This window comes from Triturus cristatus, chromosome 1_2 (genome assembly GCF_964204655.1).
Source record: "Triturus cristatus chromosome 1_2, aTriCri1.1, whole genome shotgun sequence".
Taxonomy (NCBI): Eukaryota; Metazoa; Chordata; class Amphibia; order Caudata; family Salamandridae; genus Triturus; species Triturus cristatus.
In genome coordinates, this window is record NC_140580.1 from 590,382,049 (window position 1) to 590,403,785 (window position 21,737).

The window sequence follows — 21,737 nt, forward strand, 5'->3', positions numbered from 1 at the left end:
ATAGATGATATCTACATAGCTCTAAAGTCGCAGGGGAACTCGCTTAATGCCGAGGATTTCTCCCAAATTAAACATCTGGAAGCTTGGACTGAAGAATCCTCTCACTCCCTTGATCATTTCCCTGCCCTTTCGCTAGAGGATCTTAATAGCCTGTTGGACAAAACTAAATCGTCATCTCCACTCGATCCAGTTCCTCTGAAAGTACTGAAGAACTGCAGAGAGATCATTCTTCCTTCGATGCTGGAAGTCATGAATGGAGCATTGGAACAGGGCATCTTCCCGTCACTTTGGAAGAAAGCCATCGTGAAGCCGCTGCTGAAAAAGACCACCTTGGACCCTGGAGTACTGAAGAACTTTAGACCCATCTCTCTGCTGCCGGCCCCTGCTAAGATGTTGGAGACCCATTTGAATTTCCATCTTTCAAACTTCCTCGATACCTCTGGTTTCTTGGACGGGTCCCAACATGGCTTTAGAAAGCTGCATAGCACGGAGTCTGCTTTGACGAAAGTCATGGACAACATCCGCAGAAAAGTGGATTTGGGTCTAACCACCGTACTGGTGCTGCTGGATCTTTCAGCAGCATTTGACACCCTGTCTCCCCTTACTTTAACAACTAGGTTAAGGGAGGCAGGGGTAGAAGGACCGGCACTCAGTCTCCTGAGCTCCTTTCTTCAACAACGAGAGCAGCGTGTCATGCTAGGTGAATACCTCTCCCCCGCTAAGTCTTTGCAATGTGGGGTGCCACAGGGGTCGGCATTGAGTCCGACCCTGTTTAACATCTACGTGGCCCCACTTGCAAGACTAGTAAGATCTCAGGGGATGGAGGTAGTGTCGTATGCCGACGACACGCAGATTATGGTATCTCTGACTCACTCTGTGGGTGAAACCGCTTCTAACTTTAGGGCCTGCATGCAACTTGTTGCAGAGTGGATGATTGCCAACTCCCTAAAGTTGAACGGGGACAAGACAGAGGTCCTGGTCTTTGGCAAGGACCAGGGCATATGGTCAGATGATTGGTGGCCTCCTTCTTTAGGTAGCTGCCCAACACCAACACAATCTGCCAGGAACCTAGGCGTCATCTTCGACACCCAGCTCTCCATGGAGCTTCAGGTCAACAGAACGGTGGCTACCTGTTGGGGAGTCATCAAGACCTTGAAAAGAATCGTACACTACTTGTCCCCTCAGGCACGGAAACAGGTGGTGATCGCCCTTGTTGGCTCAAGGCTTGATTACTGCAACTCAGTGTACGCCGGGGCCAACAAGGGCCTGCTTCAGCGTTTGCAGGTCATACAAAACGCGGCAGCACGGTTTGCTCTCGCTTTGCCCTGGCTGGCCTCGATGATCTTAGCGAGGAAGAACCTCCACTGGCTCCCCATCCCCTCAAGGATCACTTTTAAACTCCTCTGCCTTACATATAAGGCTTTAACTGCAGGCCCGGCTGATGCCCTTGGATCACTTCTCTCTAGATACGTTCCGAGTAGATGTCTCCGATCCAGTGAGCTTAATCAACTGGTAATTCCCAGAGCCAAGAAGGCTAGATGGGGGAGCAAAGCTTTTTCCATACTGGCTCCTCTGATGTGGAATTCACTCCCCCTGGAAATCAAAACACTGCCCTCCCTTGACCTCTTTAGGAAGTCATTGAAAACTTGGCTCTTTATCAATGCTTACCAGTAGGCTCTGTTTCTTTTCGCTCACAGTCTTTATTTGGATTAGGCGCCTTGACGCCCATTGGGCATAGCTGCGCAATATAAATAATGTTTCATTCATTCATTCATTCAGGAGAAGTGGGTTTGAATGCAACTGTTTCAAAAACCAAAAGTTTGGAAAGGCATTGCAAAAGGTGAAATATCAGACTGAGGTGCACTATTGATAATAATGTTGCCCATTCAAGTGGATCACACCATCCGGGCCTATGCTTTTAATATACTTGGGGTTTGTATGGATAACGCTGGGTCCTCGTGTGCGTACTGTGTAGATGAGTCCTCATATCTACATTGTGCCATACATTTTCAACATATAACCTGTACATAAATGAATCTCTTAGTCAACCTGAAGCAGACGCCCGGGTGTGAGTCAATCGGATGCAACAAATGCGGTTAGCAACCAAGAGACCTTTGTGGAGGATTCCATTGAGTCAGGAGTATGAGCAAGGACACTGAGTCTTAGCAAGGAGTTGCTGAGATTAGGGAAAAATACGCAAAGTTTGGACGATGACAATGGTATGCAGAAAGTCAAGGATAGTGATGGGGAGCGGTGTGGAGGGATGGGTGTCGGGAGGACCAGCAACAGTTTCATGGAGGTGCAGTGTGGTAGGGCAGAGATGTAAATTGAGGAGACAAGGCAGGAGGAGTGAAAGGGTGCAAGTAGGAGCACGGGCAGTGAGTAGGAATTGTGGGTTGGGTGGGTAACCGTGGTCTGCAGGCAGCTGAGATATCGTGGTTCCCTAAGGGTCTCTCTTGTTCGAACTGCAGCCTCTTCCTGTGAGCATTGCATTGACCAGGCTGGAAACATTGTGGTCAGGCATTTAAAGTCAAAAAGACCCGGAACCATAATCACTCAACATGAGCACGCTGCACAGGATGTGTACCCAGCTGGCACCCTTCACTGTTCTGGAGTGATGTAATCCGATCAGGTAATTGTTCAATATTTAACAGAATACATGCAGAAGGTGATTGCTTGCAAAGATCTTACTCGCAGAAGAGTAGTTTATAATGGGGATCCACTCTGCACCCCTGGTTCCCACATTTAAAGTAAGCATACACTGAACGGTGAATCAGGCAGTGGTTGCAGTGTTAAGTTGGAACTTCCAAGTTCTCCATACTGTCTCACGCTTTCACATGCAGCAGCGACGTTATCAGCGATAGTTGAACAATGTTGAGAAATGTCGTAAGACTGTGCCATGATTCTTAGTTTTGGATTGTGGTAACTGGAAGTAGACTGTAAGTCCCATCAGTGAACCATTTTTCAACCACTTCTTCAATTTGGCCTAAACCCACCGATAAAAAGCAGACAGACGCTTGGCATATAGGTAATAAAGAGTACAGTATGTTTTGCATTGTCAATGTCCCATTCTCGTCTTCCATTGTCTAATTGTGGGCATGGATTCAGAGGCCTTCAGCCATTTAAAAACAATAGCACATTTTATTTTTTTTTATTTTTATTTTTTTATAAAAACCTTTATTTTCAAAAGTCTGGACACAGCTATTCAGCCGACAACCCGGAGGTTCGGCAGCTTCGATAAAGAGGAACAGAGACGCGTCCACAGTACAGTGAAGGAGGAGTGCAAAGATTCCATTTTTAAATAAACACAAAACACACAACAACCCCCAGCAAGGCAAGAACACTGAATGCCCATGGTGATAGCCCCCCAGGGGAGGCAGGACCCCAATCATCTACCAGTTACAGTACTGTGAAAAGAGGAAGAAGGGGGACAGCAGAGGCCAAAGAAGTCCATTAACCATACTGAGCTGGAAAGAAGGTTAGGAGGAAAGCTGTTCCTCGGGGGGAACCAAATCAGGGGCAAGACAAATTCCCCCCCTGTATTGATTCCACCGCCCCCAGATGGCGTGCCACTTCCGAGGGCGGCCTCTAGCGCAATATACCGTCTTCTCCCTTAGCATACTCCAGTCCATATTTTCTTTCCACGCGGTCAATGTGGGGTGCCCCGCGGAGCCCCACAATCGCGCGATATCTCTCTTAGCGACCATGTTACCCAGAGTCACCCATTGGGCCTGTGCCTCATCGTGGTCAGTGGGCCCCCAAACATTCAGGAGGCAACACCGCGCTTCCGGCTGCATAGCAATGCCCGTCACCTCCCCCATCACTGCATGGACTCTCCTCCAGAATTCCGTAATGACACCACATTCCCAAATGATATGCAGGAAAGTACCCACGATACCACATCCCCTCCTGCATAGGCCGTCCTCCGAGAATCCCATGTGAACCAGCCTTGGCCCCGTCACATACACTCGATGCAGTATTTTAAGCTGCACCAGCCTCAGACGCGACGGGATCGCAACCTCCTTAGGAGAGGAAACAGCAGACTGCCAATCCTCGTCATCCAACTCGAGGCCATCCCTAGTCCACTGGTCCCTCAGCCCCAGAAGCATATCCGCCCGGACGTTGATCAGTTTCTTATAGATGAGCGAGATCGTGCTCTCGGGCATATGGCCATCAAGGACCCGGTCCTCCAAAGGAGAGGACTCAGGCACCTTCTCACCCTCTATGAGGACTGATCGGAGGGCGTGACGCACCTGAGTATAGCGGAAAAACTCGGATGGCCCCAGCTCATACTCCTTCTGCAACTCTTCAAAGGACTTCACCCTCCCCTTAATCAGCACATCTCCGACCCTGGAGATGCCGATCAAGTCCCATTTGTCAAAGCCTTTTGTGTGCCAAAGCCTACCCAGTCTCTCAGATTCAAACAGCGGGGTAGCGAGGGTGAGCCTATCCTTCCAGCCCAGCGAGTCAGTTGCCATCTTCCACACACGCACCGCCACACCAGTGGGCCCCGTGAGGGACGAGTCCAGGGACCGCGAGTACAACGCCCTGTAATAGTTACCACCACGCAGCAACCACCTGTCCATGGCATACCCAGGGCTGAGGGCAGGGCCATAAAACCCATGATTAATCGCACTCAGCTGGGTGGCCCAATAGTACCGTCGGATGTCTGGAAGCGCAATACCCCTGTCGTACCATGGAAGCGTCAACTTTGCAATAGCTATTCGCGGCCGCCCATCCCACAGCAACGTTCGTTGGAGGCCTTCGACCTCCCGAAAGTAGTTGGCCGGTACCCAATCCAAAGTATTCTGCAGCGCGTAGAGGAACCGGGGAAGAGACATCATTTTGAACAGGGCCGCGCGCCCAACGAGGGAGAGCGGCAGCCTCCGCCAGCCCTCCACATCCCGCCTCAGGCGCGCTAGGGGGGGGAGCAGGTTCCTCTCATATCGCACAGCAGAGTCCATGGAGATAAAGATCCCCAGATACACGAAGCCCTGCTGAGCGACCTGGATCGAACAAGTTCGAGGGATCGGTGGAACCTCGCCACTAAGAACATATAAATACGATTTACTCCAGTTGATAACGAGACCCGAGTTCCTACCGAAAGATGTGAGTACGTCACAGACCACTATAAGTGATTTCTTGGGTGAGGCAAGATACAACAGGATGTCATCAGCATAGAGCGATATACGGTCCTCGTGTTCAGGCGACCATCTAAGTCCCCGTATATCCGGGTGCCAGCGTATCCACGCAGCCAGCGGCTCAAGGGCGAGGGCGAACAACAATGGCGACAGGGGACAACCTTGCCGAGTACCCCTCCCAAGCTGAAACGGAGTCGACGCCCGGCCATTTACCACCACACTCGCAAGAGGGCCCTCATACAGCAACCTCACCCAGCTCACGAAACCGTGGCCAAAGCCGAACTTGGTCAACACGGCCCACAAATATGCCCATTCCACCGTGTCAAAGGCCATCGTGGCATCGAGAGACGCCACAATAGCTGGTTCACGCAGCGTGCCCGCCCTGGCAATTACACCATGAAGGCGCCGAAGATTTAACGCTGTGTTACGGTGCGGGATGAATCCGGATTGATCCGGGTGGACCAAGTCACCGAGCACCCTAATCAATCGGGCCGCCAGGATTTTAGCCAGAATTTTCGGCTCTGCGTTAAGGAGTGAGATAGGCCTATATGAGGCGCACTTATCTCGGGGTTTGCCCTCTTTGTGTATAACCACAATCGTCGCCAGTCGCTGATCCAACGGGAGGGCCCCACTCCCCCGCGCCTCCACGAACATGGCGCGCAGGTGAGGGGCGACCCTATCCGGAAACAGCTTGTACAGGTCGACCGGCAAGCCGTTCGGACCCAAGGCCTTGCCCGAGTTCAACGCGCGGATAGCCCCCGCCACCTCATCAACCGTTATGTCACCATCTAGATCGTCCCTATCTATATCGGAGAGACAGGGCAATGCGATATCACGCAGGAGGTCACGCGAGTCCTCGGGCGGCCTGTCCGACACTGAGGCATAAACCATACGGAAATAGTCCGAGAAACACTGTACAATCCTCTCAGGTTCCACAATCACCTCTCCCCCCTCTCCCGTCAACTCCGGCACTACTCTATTGACCCGTTCTTTTTTGTCCAGCCAAGCCAGGAGTTTCCCGGCCTTGTCACCAACATCATACAGACGGCCCTGCTGTTCCCTACTGAGGGTCTTAGCGGCATTCGTCACCAGGTCCTTATACTCGGATTGCTTCAAGCACAGCTCATGCAGTGAGGCCTCTGTAACCTCCTCCTCCAGCGCTCCCTCCAAAGCCGCGATCTCCTCCTCAACCTGCAAAACCTCGCCATCTCTCCGCCGCTTGGCAGCCACTACAAGGGAGAGGGCTTCCCCTCGCAGCACGGTCTTAAATGCTTCCCACAGCGACACTGCCGAGTCCACGGATCCCCGATTGTCCTTGAAAAAATTATCTACTGTCTTTACCAGCGCGCTGCGCATCTTGGGGTCTCGGAAATACCAAGGGTTGATAGGGGCCACCCTTCCCCCTCCCTCCCGACCTAGATCCAGCCTGACCCACACTGGCGAATGGTCAGATATACCACGCGCCATGTGCCTGGCCTCGGACACCAATGAGGCATGCTCAGCCAGAGTGAGTAGGTAATCAATCCTGGAAAGGCTACCATGCGCCCTGGAGTGGAAAGTGTATTGGCTCTGTGTGGGGTGCCGGAGCCTCCAGCAGTCTATCAGGCCAAGCGTGTCTAGAAAGTCTGGAAGCCACTTCTGAGCCCCCCCTGTGTCTCTGGGCGGGTATCTATCCAGCAGACCGGAGCCAACAGTGTTGAAATCACCTCCCACCACAAGCATACCCCCCGGGAGATCCAGCAAGGCCCTACCCAGATCTGTGAACGTGGAGGCCTGCAGGGCCGGCGGGACATAAACCGAAACTAAAACCAAAGTTCTTCCTTCCCACCGCCCCGCCACCGCCACAAACCTCACCCTATCATCAACAATGGTGGAGTCCACCTCAAATGGTAGCGAGGCTCTGACTAGGATGCCCACACCCCTGGACCCAGAGGAGAATCCCGAATGAGCTATGAATTTATAACCCTTCCTATTCAGGGCATAGCACGTATTACCTATAAGATGCGTCTCCTGCAGCAGGGCAACATCCGGCAATGACCGTTTCAAGAATTGCAAAACAATCCCACGCTTAATGCGATCCCCCAAACCATTAACATTCCAGCTTATAACACTTAAACCCCTACCCCCATCCCCAAACGTAAAGAGGCCCACCCCACACCCGAAGAGCCACCATGGAACAGTCCTGGAAATAATCACTATGCCTTGCGGAAACAAACCCCCCAACAACAAACCCAAAATCCCGGAAACCCCCCCCACCCTGCACCCCTGCTGCAGCTTACAAAGCCCCCCCAACTTGCAGTGTGCCTGTCGCCCTACCAAACCCAAAATCTACAAAAAGTACCCTAAGGGAGGAAAGAGCTCCCCTCGTCCTCCCACAACCTCCGTATTTACTGCAAGTCATTATCTAAAGTCAGTCCGAGTCAGTCCGGTTCCGAAGACATCAACCTTGTTCATCCCGGCCACTGTCCCCGTCTACGGCAGTGTCCTCTTCCGTGCGTCGTCGAGGCAGAGCGTCCAGCCATTCATCCGTCATGGCAGGCGACTCAAAGAAGAATGTTCGGTCTTCAAACACCACACGTAGTCTGGCAGGGAAGAGCATGGCGTATTTCAGTTCCCTCTCCCGAAGCCTCCTCTTCACCCCCAGGAAGCCCTGCCGCTGCCTCTGCACCTGCTGGGTGAAGTCAGGATAGAAATTCACCGACGCGTTCTGGAAGGGGACCGGGCCCGTTACCCTCGAGGCCTGCAGGATAGCGTCCCAGTCTCGAAAATGAAAGAGCCGGGCGACAATCGGCCTCGGTGGGGCTCCCACCTTGGGCCGCCCACCCGGCACTCTATGGGCCCTTTCAACTGCGAAGAACTTCCCTAGACCCTTAGGCTGCAGATGGTTGAGCACCAAGTCCTCCACGAGCAGGTCCACTGAAGTCTCGTCCGAGGACTCCGGGACCCCGATAACGCGCACGTTGTTGCGCCTGGCCCGGCTCTTGAAGTCCTCCAGCCGACGGTCGGCGAGATCACTCTCGGTCCGCAACTTACGGACCTCGGTCTGCTGGTCCGAGACATCATCGGCGAGGCCCGTGGTCTTGATGTCCAGGGATTTGACCCGTTCATTTGTTTTGCCCAAATCCGCGCGGATCAGATTAACATCCACCAAGATGGTATCCACTTTGCGCGCCAGGGCATCAAACTGTCTCCCAATCGAAGTCTGCAGCCCGTCAAGTGCGCCCATGACATCCTTCAGTGAGAGCTCCGGGGCCAAGGGTGAGGCAGTCTTCTGTGTGTCCGGGGTCTGGCTCGGTGCACCCGGTGACCCCTTCTGCTGGGCATAGCGGTCCATGTTATTGGCTTGAGTATAGGCTCCCCGCCTGGTGGCCTTAGGCTTCGGCCGGTCCACCTCTGCTTTGCCCAACATGGTGGGCTCAAGCAAGTTGGTTCAAACAGGACTGCCCTCTCTCAGCGAGAGAGATCAGGAGTACTCCGTCTTACGATGGGTCGCCAGTGTGGCATGCAGAGCGTCCAAATGATAATAAAGCAGCCGTAAGCACTCCCTGGGCTGGGCAGACAAAGGGCGAGAAAGTGAAAGTGAAAGGATAGGGACCTCCATCCGGCAGTTCACACCTCGCCTGGCCGCTGTTGTTCAATTAGAGGTCGGGCATCCTGCCAACTCGAGCCCCTGGCATCCCTCGGAGATAGGCCTCAATCTTCCGCCATGCATAACTCCGGTTCCCGGTGGGCGATTCGACCTCGGGTGGCATCGATCGCCTCCCTGACAAGTCATCTACACGATGCCATGCATACAAACAGGATTATATACAGGATAGACGAAATAGCACATTTTCTTTTTTTTTTTTTTTTTTTAAATATTTTTTATTTTCTCTCAGAAACAAAGAAAAATAACAACAAATATAAGCACAGTTTTAACTTACGTTGAGTACCCATTAATAGTTACAATACTTTCAATAATTTCTATTATTTAAATTCCAGCAATTCCACCAAGATATTTCAATACTTTGTTTAAGCAGTGCGGGACTTTTGTCTCTCCTTCCATTTACTTAATGGCTCCCAAGTCCTTCTCCCCAAACATCTTCCTCTCCTTCCTTTCCGAGCAGAAATATTTTCCTCCATATTATGTACATACAACGTATTTGACAACCAAGTTTGAAATTCTGGGGGATTTTTATCCAACCAAGCCCTAGCTATTGTCAATCTGTAAACGGCCATTATAGCAAACAGGAATTCTGCGTGCTCCTGCTCTCCTTCTGCCACTCCTAACATAATCCAAGATGGTGAAAGAGAGATCCCTATACCCAAGGACCTTGCAAGGAACCCCTCTATCTCTTTAATCAAAAATTGAAGTTGGGGACATGTTGCAAAGATATGTATGCTATCTACCTCTAACGCATCACATCGAGGGCAGTTAATTCCTACAGTCCCACCCCATCTTGCTATCCTTGCTGGCGTAAAATAGAGAAAATATAATGTTTTATAGTGCTGAGACTGCAAAGGGGCTGAACTTAATATTGTGCGTCCATAATTCAGAGATTCCAAAAACAAATTACTTTTAACTCCTATTTTATCTACCCATTTTGTACTAAATTTCTCTAAATCATCCTGATTTTCTTTCAACAATATTGCATAAAACGATCTTATCGTACAGTCCCCCATCAGCTTGATTTTCTCCATTATTTCTATCTTGGTAAAGCCTGCAGGACCTCCCACTTTGTTTCTGAAGAAACTTCTAATCTGTAAATACTTGAAAAAACCCCTATTATCTAAGTTATATAGAGCTCGCAGATCTGAGAATTGCATAAGACCATCCTGAGAGATCAAGTCTCCTATTTGCGTAATCCCCCTTGTTGCCCACTCCGCCATTGTCTGATCAGCAAATATTTCCGCTGGGAGTGATCTGTTATTGCATATGGACACATATCTGTTATACCTCCCCATCTTGACTTTTTTTAAGAAAGCATTCCATACCACAACAGCCGCCTTAACAGTTTTAAACCTGGTTCTCTTAAAATAGCTAGAATCTATACATTTTAAAAAACAGTTGTAGGTATTTGCCCCTAACACAACTGCATAAATCTCAGCAGACATCTTATGCATTCTTACATCATCAATATTCCCCCCAATTAATCCTTGTATATATTGCAAAACAGTTGCCATATAATATAAACGAAAATCTGGTGCTCCCCATCCCCCTTTTTCCCTAGGCAGTGTCATAAACCTATAGGCCCTCCGGGTCTTACCATGTGCCCAGATAAACCTGCTACATATGGCCTCTAGGCCCTTAAACCAGTTGGCTTCAAACAACAAGGGTATAGCCCTAAAAAAATATAAAAATTTAGGTAAAACCAACATCTTAATGATGTTTGTACAGCCTACCAATGACAAGTGTAGGTTATTCATTTTTTCCAGCTCCTTTTTAACTTGAGCTGTTAAGGGTGCGATATTGATTTTAACAATCTTATCTACTTCCGCTGTAATCTGGACCCCCAGATAGTTTGCCACTCCCACCACTCTATCATCATTACACATTACCCACTGATTTTTAACTATCTGAGTTTTCTCTTTATTCAGGCTATATCCTGAGAACTGCCCAAATCGCACAGCTTCTTCTTCGATTACCCTGATAGCGTCCGAGGGCTTTGTCGTCAGGACGGCCACGTCGTCAGCGTATGCTAGCGTTTTAAGTCTACAACCGTTTAATATTAGCGGTGGAATCAGAACATTTCTTTCCAGCTTTCGTATATAGGGATCTAGGTAAAGAGCAAAAAGTAAGGGCGAAGAGGGGCAACCCTGCCTTGTTCCTCTCTGGATATAGACTGCGGATGTTTGTCCTCTATTAACTCTTATCTTGGCCGTCGGGTTTATATATAGGGTCTGTAGAGCTTTAATAAATCCTACCCCTATACCATTCCATCTCAGAGCTTCCCACATATACCTCCACGAAACCCTGTCGAATGCCTTCTCAGCATCTAGGAACAGGGCTGCCATGGGGTCTTCTAAAATGCTTGCTGCATCAAATGCCGTAATTACTTGTCTAGTATGTTGAGTTGTCCCTTTACCCGGGATAAATCCATGCTGAGAAGGAGTTACCAGTGATTCAACTGCCCTAGACAACCTTTTCGCCAAGATTTTAGAAAACACCTTAATGTCTGCGTTCATTAAAGTAATAGGACGATACGACCCCGGGATGTCTGGGGGTTTACCCTTCTTTGGTATTACGATGATGTCTGCCCCACCCCAGGACTCTGGTACAGACTCACCCTTTTGTGCCAGCAGCATAACATTAAACATTTCTTTTATGAGAGAGGGTTGAAAGGTCTTGTAGAATTCTATCGGAATCTGATCCGGGCCAGCTGCCTTCCCTGATGGTAGATCCCTCATAGCCTCAACCAGTTCCTTCAGCTGCAGTATCTCCTCCAGCCCTTTCTTGTCCTCCTCTGCTAGCCCCGAGGGCTCTATCTCGCTTAAATAAGTCCTTATATCCTCCACTTTCTCTCGACCATCCTTTGTATAGAGTTCTGTATAAAATTGCTTGAAGACCTCTCGGATCTGTTCAACTTCCTTCACCCTAATTCCCTGAGAGTTTTTAATCTCCTTTATATCGGCCATCCCGACTCTTTGCCTAGCACGCACAGCCAGTATGTGGCCAACTCTTTCACTTAGTTCGTATACCTTTTCCTTATTTACCAGATACTTCTCTACTGTTTCCTTCCCCATCTCCTCCATAGCTTCGGCTTTAAGCGCAACTATTTTCAATAAGATCTGGTCAATTGGGGAATGTGTATGTAAAGCTGTAATAAGTGCTTCCTCTGCTTTAGTGATTGATTTATTAATTTGCTCAGCTTTTACCTTCAAAATTCTTTGTTCCTTAATTACATAACTCAAGGTTTCGCCTCTTATTCCAGCTTTAAAAGCATCCCACACTATCCCTGGTGTTGAAGTACCCCTATTTATCTCCCAATATTCTTTGATCCAGTTACTCAATCTTTCCCTATACCGCGAATCCTGTAGCAACTTTCTATCAAATGTCCATTGTCTTAGCTCTTTGTTTCTCCTTTGCCCAATTGCTACAGTTAGGACTAATGGGCTATGGTCTGAGATGATCCTTGGTTCCCTATCTATTCTTGCATAATCCAGCAGTCCTCTTGTAATTAAAAAATAATCCAACCTAACCATTATCTGATGAGGGGCTGAAAAGAAAGTACTCCCATCTAGATTTGGATGACATTTTATCCAAGGGTCTTCCAACAAGTTATGTATTGCCATATCTGCTAAGGCTCTATAAGTCCTCCTTTTCCTCCCCAAGTATTTTCTACCGGGGTCTAAAAAAACTACTGTCTGGATCGTGTAAATTCAGGTCACCACAGAGTATAATGGGCTCCGGCCATTGTGCTAATTCTGTATCCAAAAATTGAAAAATATCCGGATCATCTCCTGTAGAGCCATAGACCGAGACAATCGTGATTGTCTCCCCCCTAAAACTTATCTCCGCTATAGCCCATCTTCCCCACTGATCCTCTTTCTTTCTCTTAACCAGCGTATCCTGACTCCTACCTAAAATTGCCACCCCTCTCGTCTTTGTATTTTGGTTCGTTTTTGCCAGCGTGTTATAGCCAAGCTGTTCCAGTAAATAAGCCTTAGTGCCTTCAATATATGTTTCTTGCAGGCACACTAAATCGAGATTTAGCCATTTTAACAGGGCAGCCGTCTTAAGCCTTTTATTTACCTCATTTAAACCACAGATATTTATTGAGGCTATCCTACATGTCATTGTGATTCAAAATTTTTACCCTCTGTAAGTATGCATGCCTGCCGTTTTTCATCAAACCTCAGTGTTTTCTTACCTACGATTCTATTTACTAGTATACTGTACCTCCTACCTCGCAAACCTTCACTACCTTTACTGTGCTTAAAACCACCTCCTGAGTGCATGAGTTGCACATTTTCTTAACGCTATTAGGAACCATGTTTTCCTTTTAGTGGGCAATAAAACCCAAGTTTCAATACTAGCTATTTTTGTCCGATGCCCGGTGGAGCTATCTCGCGAGCTAAAGGGGAGATGGACTTTGGACTCCCTCCTTGACCATCACCTACCCAACCGGACTTTGGGCAAACTCTCCTGTGTCTCTCCTGACCTTTTCTCCCCCCTCTCCCTTGCCCCACCCCTCACCCCTCTCCGCTCTTACTCTTTCCAGCTTCTGCCCTTTGCCCTCACCTGCCCTTGCCCTTTGTCCCCACCCTGTTTTTCTGTGAACTTCTTCCCTCGCCACTTGAGACCGAACTATTTTGTCTGATGCCCGATGGAGCTACCTGGTTTAGCTAAAGGGGAGACGGGCCGTGGATTCTCTCCTTGGACGTCACCTACCCAGTCGGTCTTTAGACAGACTTCCTTTCGTCTCTACTGTTATCTCTTCCCTCATCCTCCCTTTCTCACCTCCCCTTCCCCCTCCACTATTTTTCTCTCTCCTTTCTCTCCTCTCTTAATGTATTGCTTATTTTTTGAGGTAATGTGTAATTGTTGATCTTTTTCTGTTACATTGTTGAACCTTATGTAAAGCGCTCTGATACCTTCGGGTCTAGCCAGCGCTATATAAAACTCTTTAAATAAATACAAATAAATAAATAATGCATAGTTTATTCTGATTTATTTTTTCTTGACATAGCATTGATGCGGTTTGATATTCAATATATGATACTATAGTGTATTACGGTATTTTTTCTAAAATGCCTGGAGTAGGCCATATGGTTTCAAACACCATATGGGTTCTTGACACTGAACAGGAAGTTGCGGGCTAGGCAGAGGAGCATTTTGAGTTTTCAGATACTACCTAGTGATATGGGGTACTTGTTTTATATGCAGGAATAAAATCAGCTGTGCCTGTGCTGCAGCCTAGTTGAGGGAGGTTCTGGAAGGACCAGAGCCTGCGTGAATCACAGCTAGGACCCTGAGGTCTCAACAAAAGTAAACCGAAAATTTACAAAATGTGCAATAGATATACAGTGAAACAAGATACAAATGGTATAAAGAACAGTGAACAAGTAACTGGTTTTACCACTGTTTGTTTGTATTTTTTTGTGTTTTATAACTGGTTCAATTGGTATTGTTATCGTCACAATACATCAGTTATGAAGTTTGTATTCCAATTCAAATTAAATTACATTGTTCAACAATTGTAAAAAACAAGGTCCCAATGCATTTCGGGTTAATCTCTAACCCTTCGTCAGGGGATATATACATTCACAAACAATCAAAGTAAATGAAGTTGCTCTCTTTTAAGTTCTTTTCAGCCTCCAGCCGGAGCTACAACAAAAGCCACATGAATTCAATTAGAGAAATGACATGTATGTTGGATTTATAGGATTTGCACTCATAGGAAGATCATAGGATGGAAACCCACATCAAAAGGTTAACGTGCGAGAAAAATGAAGTCTCACCAAGGTATGTGTTTGATAGACCGTTAAGGGGAAAAGAGCGAAATGCTCGAAATCAGGAGGTGTGTGCTTACCGGAATAAATAAGTCGTGCGTAACTCAAAGTATCTGTAAGAAAACGTGATGAGTGAGCTCTACGTAAGGAGCGTGTTTAAACTAAAAACTCAGAGAGACCGACACTCAAAAGAAAATCAATTGCGCCCCGACTCACCCTGCTGTAACGCCTGAAGTCATGCAAAGGGTCTGAATATCTGCCGGTCAATAAGTGGAATGTGTCTGTAACAAGCGAAGCCGTAGGTTAGAAACAACCGAGTGGTTGTAATACAATGTATCAGCTTAATGACCGCTTACGCGTCTCACCTTACTAGAGAAGTGTTCGTGTTTCTCAGCAAAACTTCCGGGAACTGCAAGCCTTCTGCTAGCGCATGCGTATGGGTGACAAGTGTGACGGTTATAACGAAAAACGGTGATGCGTCAATGACATGAACAAAGGACTAACGTACTGTTCATGTAATGGAAATGAAAAGAGGAGTCAATGTTCGTAAATGAGTGAGTTTGACAATGATTATGCTGTAAAGCACTGCGAGTGAAATCTAATCTACCGCTTGTATATAAAACAAGAGGAAAACGGAGAAAAGTTTAAAATAAATATGAAGACGAGAAACGTAGTGCGAGTGCAAATCCTTTACAAAGAAACGAAATACATAATATCACAAAACTTTCAGATGAAGCATAACATTTCGTAGTGGTCATTCAGACCACCCGGGATCACCGTACCCAGGAATTTTATCCAATGTGTTTCTCTGCATGAAAGAACTGTGTTCATATCTCTGTCTGACAGTATGGGAAGACGTTCCAAAATAGTGAATCGTAATTGAGGGATGGTGTGAGGTGTGTTGATCCAGTGTGTAACCAAGGAGGAGGTCATGTTCCTATTGCGAATTCTACTCTTGTGTTCGATAATTCTGGTCTTAATCTTGCGACTCGTCCTCCCAACATATACCAAGCCGCAGGGGCATTTAATGGCATAGATGACCCACTCGGTGTTGCAATCTGATGTGTGTTGTAATGTGATAGTTTTGCCTGTGTGTGGATGTGTAAAAGCTTTGCCTGCTATGACGTTGCCACATTGCCCACAGTTGTGGCATTTTTTCATCCCTGTGTTTTTTGCAGTTTGAGGTTTAACTTTGTTTTTAAGGAGATCCCTCAAGTTCTTCGGTCTAGTATGCGCAAACATAGGGGGATCCTTAAACAACTCGTGAAAATCAGCTTCTTGTGCAATGATGTCCCATCGTTTGTGAATGATTGATTTGATGTTTTTGGATTGCATAGAGTGTCTTAATACAAAAACTTCCCGTTTAGAAGAGGCCTTAGAGGTAGTAAGAAGAAGATCTTCTCGCCACTTTTTGTTCGGCACAAAAAAGACGAGAAGATCTTCTTCTTACTACCTCTAAGGCCTCTTCTAAACGGGAAGTTTTTGTATTAAGACACTCTATGCAATCCAAAAACATCAAATCAATCATTCACAAACGATGGGACATCATTGCACAAGAAGCTGATTTTCACGAGTTGTTTAAGGATCCCCCTATGTTTGCGCATACTAGACCGAAGAACTTGAGGGATCTCCTTAAAAACAAAGTTAAACCTCAAACTGCAAAAAACACAGGGATGAAAAAATGCCACAACTGTGGGCAATGTGGCAACGTCATAGCAGGCAAAGCTTTTACACATCCACACACAGGCAAAACTATCACATTACAACACACATCAGATTGCAACACCGAGTGGGTCATCTACGCCATTAAATGCCCCTGCGGCTTGGTATATGTTGGGAGGACGAGTCGCAAGATTAAGACCAGAATTATCGAACACAAGAGTAGAATTCGCAATAGGAACATGACCTCCTCCTTGGTTACACACTGGATCAACACACCTCACACCATCCCTCAATTACGATTCACTATTTTGGAACGTCTTCCCATACTGTCAGACAGAGATATGAACACAGTTCTTTCATGCAGAGAAACACATTGGATAAAATTCCTGGGTACGGTGATCCCGGGTGGTCTGAATGACCACTACGAAATGTTATGCTTCATCTGAAAGTTTTGTGATATTATGTATTTCGTTTCTTTGTAAAGGATTTGCACTCGCACTACGTTTCTCGTCTTCATATTTATTTTAAACTTTTCTCCGTTTTCCTCTTGTTTTATATACAAGCGGTAGATTAGATTTCACTCGCAGTGCTTTACAGCATAATCATTGTCAAACTCACTCATTTACGAACATTGACTCCTCTTTTCATTTCCATTACATGAACAGTACGTTAGTCCTTTGTTCATGTCATTGACGCATCACCGTTTTTCGTTATAACCGTCACACTTGTCACCCATACGCATGCAGAAGGCTTGCAGTTCCCGGAAGTTTTGCTGAGAAACACGAACCCTTCTCTAGTAAGGTGAGACGCGTAAGCGGTCATTAAGCTGATACATTGTATTACAACCACTCGGTTGTTTCTAACCTACGGCTTCGCTTGTTACAGACACATTCCACTTATTGACCGGCAGATATTCAGACCCTTTGCATGACTTCAGGTGTTACAGCAGGGTGAGTCGGGGCGCAATTGATTTTCTTTTGAGTGTTGGTCTCTCTGAGTTTTTAGTTTAAACACGCTCCTTACGTAGAGCTCACTCATCACGTTTTCTTACAGATACTTTGAGTTACGCACGACTTATTTATTCCGGTAAGCACACACCTCCTGATTTCGAGCATTTCGCTCTTTTCCCCTTAACGGTCTATCAAACACATACCTTGGTGAGACTTCATTTTTCTCGCACGTTAACCTTTTGATGTGGGTTTCCATCCTATGATCTTCCTATGAGTGCAAATCCTATAAATCCAACATACATGTCATTTCTCTAATTGAATTCATGTGGCTTTTGTTGTAGCTCCGGCTGGAGGCTGAAAAGAACTTAAAAGAGAGCAACTTCATTTACTTTGATTGTTTGTGAATGTATATATCCCCTGACGAAGGGTTAGAGATTAACCCGAAATGCATTGGGACCTTGTTTTTTACAATTGTTGAACAATGTAATTTAATTTGAATTGGAATACAAACTTCATAACTGATGTATTGTGACGATAACAATACCAATTGAACCAGTTATAAAACACAAAAAAATACAAACAAACAGTGGTAAAACCAGTTACTTGTTCACTGTTCTTTATACCATTTGTATCTTGTTTCACTGTATATCTATTGCACATTTTGTAAATTTTCGGTTTACTTTTGTTGAGACCTCAGGGTCCTAGCTGTGATTCACGCAGGCTCTGGTCCTTCCAGAACCTCCCTCAACTATTGTTACACATAGGGACGTAGACTCACATCCCTCCGCGTGAAAGCACGCTTAAAACACACTAAAGATTTTTTCAATTTTTATTATAACACACCAGCACATAGAATAGGTGTGCAGGCCCACTCAACCACATAATAATCTTGTGCTGCAACCTAGGCAAGGTACCACTGCAAGTTAACTTGACCCTGAGCACAAGACTATACTAGGAATAACTGGGCCCTTCAAGAACCGGGGAGCCAGTGTATGGTCGACAATACTCCAGTGAGGAAGAACAGCTTTCCTAATCAAAAGTAACTGAATCTATGCCTGGCAAATCAGAAGCGATTTTCAGTTACTGAGACAATCGCACAGTCATAAAGCATATGACTTTCAAGTTAGTGCCAGTCATCTTCTGTGTCAGACATACCTTGGCTAGACGTGCCTGTCTTCAGTAGAACTTAGTGTTAGAGCAATAAGAACTTAAACCGACTGACTCATTTAACATACTATTGGCAGATGGACAGATGATAGTAAAGGATATCTCCTTCTTCAGGCTCATCTCAGTTGTTCTGTGTGAAAAGCTCTAAACTTGAGTGTCATGGTATTTGCTCGTGAAGTCCCACAATGTAGTATTCATATGAAACCCCATTTTGGGGGACGTTTGGACAGTAAAGCAATCAACTACAATCTAGGGTCATTTTTTGAAAATGACAACACTTAGAGAAGTGTTCTGATCAAGACAAGTGTGACAAGCGTCAGTGCATAGTTCTCTGAGACTCTAGTTGTGAAGCATCTATTGCTTAATGCTGGCTATGTGTTTATTTAATTTTCAGTCATAGTTTTTGTTGCCGGCGGAGGAGCTGTGTGTAAATCCAGTGGCTTTAGTTCATTCACACCTGCACCATTCAATGCTGAGTCTGACTGAAGGTATATTACAACAAATGGGAAGTAAAGACTTGCTTACTTGTTAGATATTCAATCAGCTCAGTCCTGAATCGATCTCCCTGGTTGTTTTCGACATATGAAACAAGGCCGCCTGTGTTGCCTGGAGGTCCCTGAGGTCCAGGGGGTCCAGGTGGCCCTGGCCTTCCTGCCATGTACCCCACACCTTGATGGGAAGATAGACAAGAATAAGAAACATAGACATCGAAATGTGTGTAACTTAGAAAATAATAAAGTGTGCTACTTAAAACAAGGAGCTATGGATTCTTGGGCCCGGTTTATCCAAACCTTACTTTCGAGGTAGGCCACCATGTCCTGCTTGTCGTAGCTTGCTTGGGAGAAGCCAGGAACTCCTGGAGGGCCGGGCAATCCGGGGGATCCTTGACGTCCAGGAGGTCCTGGTGGCCCTGGTGGTCCAACAATGCCTCTGAATTCAGATGCTGTCAGAGGAGAAAAATGAAACAAGTAACAAATGAGTCACCTCTCCAGCAACAGTTGAATGGAATGTTTCCATGTTTCATTACCTTAGTTCAACGTCTTGCAGTCTGCCGCTCTGATCACTGATAATCCAACTATTGACCTCATAACGAGGTCCTCAGTAATCCAGATTTTTGCAGAAACATGAGTTTCCACCTGAATCGATACAAAGAGGAAAGCAGTAATACTGCACTCTTTGTGGTTTTGCATTGACATATTTTGCCGGTGAAAACATGATGGAATATGTCTGCACAAAAGAATGTGGGAAAAACCAATGGAAATCAGTGTGGAAACTCAAATTCTGTGGAAATGTATATTTGTCAGGGCAAACCCCATAATGTTGCAGCACTATTGTACATTGGAATTACCATCAAGGTACAATTTTCAGGTGCTGTATAATTCATCTGGATTACCAAGGACCTTTTAAAGTGTGCCTGGTTGTGCAGTTCACCTTAGCTTAGCAGCAATCTGTGTACAAATATTAACTCCAGCTCCTGATACAATTGGGTATAAGCAGATGGATACAACCCGCAGATGGATACAACAGGACTCTTGAAACTGGCCTAGTACCTTTGAGTCTACTACATCTGCTATATTGGGTATTGTTGCACACAAGCTTTTATTAGTTTTTAGGCACTCATATGTTTTCCTCTATTTTCGATTATCATTAAAGAATCCTTTAATACACTGTCTATAACTCCATAGTGTGCGAAACGTATTGGCATCTGGCAGTACCAAACTTGTAGCCTGCGACACAGAAGCATGAGTTCCCAATTCCTCCACAAAAAGTAATCTAAGGACCTCCACATTAATAAGGGGACCTCAGGTCTGTCGACTGTGCTTAAGGGACCACCATCTGCTATAAATGAATAGTCCTCTATTCCCCCCTAGGTGGCCCTATGACCAGTGTATTTTTCACTGCAGTGCCCCACTTATGATGTGTATCAATGAACAATATACCCCTTTAAATTCAGAGCTTCGCTTGGAGTTCAATCCACCTTCACTCCTTGAGCAGCAAACTACAGTGATGGTTCCAGTAACTCCCAAGCTTCTTGTGGTCATTGCTACCAGATCGACAACTTAAGTACGCGTCTTGGGGCCATGATGATCACTTGGGATGATAGATGCGCATCTATGTTGGTCAACTACACTTATCATCTCCCCACTTGTAGGAGCTCATTGGGCCAACCATGCACTCCAGCCTCAATGAACACATTTACTTTTTCACCCTCCTTGCACAACTGCTTCTCGCTAGTGCTGTAACTGTACTACCCATCATATGGAATAAGGAAATGACCACACACATAAAAGCAATATGTCTTTGCACTGTCAGCAGTGTTGCACCACATATTCTAATTGCTCTAACAAATCATCTGCAATAAACAATTTAAAAACGATGTGTTCATATTTCTCTATTGGTGGTTTGGTTTAGTATATTTCTCTATTAGTACTGCATTACTTTCAGCTCCAAATTCTTGTTTTACAATGATTATTGTCAACTTAAAGATGTAGCCATTGACACAACATTGGCAATCATAAGTTGTCATGGGCCAGTAGATCATGGTTGACTGCGCCGAGTGGGCACATTCTTCCCTGAAAACAGGCATCTCAAACTATCTCACACAAACTCAGAGGAGAATCACAATTGCAAACAATTTTCCAATGCTAACAAAAGATGACGTACACAAAACACGTGTCGCCCTTGCTTGTATAATATCAGTTCTAGTTATTTAAGAAATGTTGTTTTTCAGTTCTTTCATGCTTATGTTTGTCATTGCTGCCATTCTGTATTTCCCACATTGCTTCCAAACAAATAGCCCCCTTCCTTACTTTGCAATAAAGCTGTGATGTCTCCGTAGGCAGATCCAGGTAAACCGGGAGGTCCAGGAGGACCAGGAGGACCAGCGACACCAACCACTCCAGAACCTTGGGGGATAAATGCCACATGTTAAATCCAGCAACATGACAAGATGGCCTAGTATCCAGCGAAGAAAATGAAGTCACACTGAAGTAAGGAGCAGATTACCCAATTCGTCTACATTACTCTGAAGCTATCTTTTTCATTCCATGCACTCTAACACACAGGTGCTGGCATAGAACGGCGGTGGTCCAGTGATGATCAGAGCAGCACATGGTGGAAGGACTATGAAAAAGATGCACAGTGGGATGGTGCTTCTGACTGCTAAGGTTGGGGTGCTTAGACAACTGTTAGAAGCAGCCGAAATCTGACTTACTCTTCCATTACCACACCAGCCTCACTAGCCTTTCAGAGGGACTGCAATTTTCTGCCAGGAATAGTCATTATCTCTCAGCCAACTGCCTAAAGATGGCTTTGATCTAAAATAGTGAGAGAGCAACATCCTGCCACTGATCCTGATATCTTGACATAAGGGCCAGAGACTTAA

General features: G+C 46.1%; 1 protein-coding gene across 7 annotated transcripts in view; it reads right to left on the reverse strand.

Annotated features, from left to right (window-relative positions):
- Nucleotides 1-21,737, reverse strand: part of COL17A1 (collagen type XVII alpha 1 chain) — a 197,079-nt gene that overhangs the window by 15,936 nt on the left and 159,406 nt on the right. For all 7 annotated transcript variants that reach the window (XM_085606993.1, XM_085606976.1, XM_085606957.1 and 4 more), the window contains 3 exons: nt 21,163-21,258; nt 19,149-19,295; nt 18,878-19,021 (listed from right to left, as the gene is read on the reverse strand). In XM_085606993.1, coding sequence (XP_085463119.1) covers nt 18,878-19,021; nt 19,149-19,295; nt 21,163-21,258 — 387 coding nt within the window. The remainder of the gene's footprint in view (nt 1-18,877; nt 19,022-19,148; nt 19,296-21,162; nt 21,259-21,737) is intronic.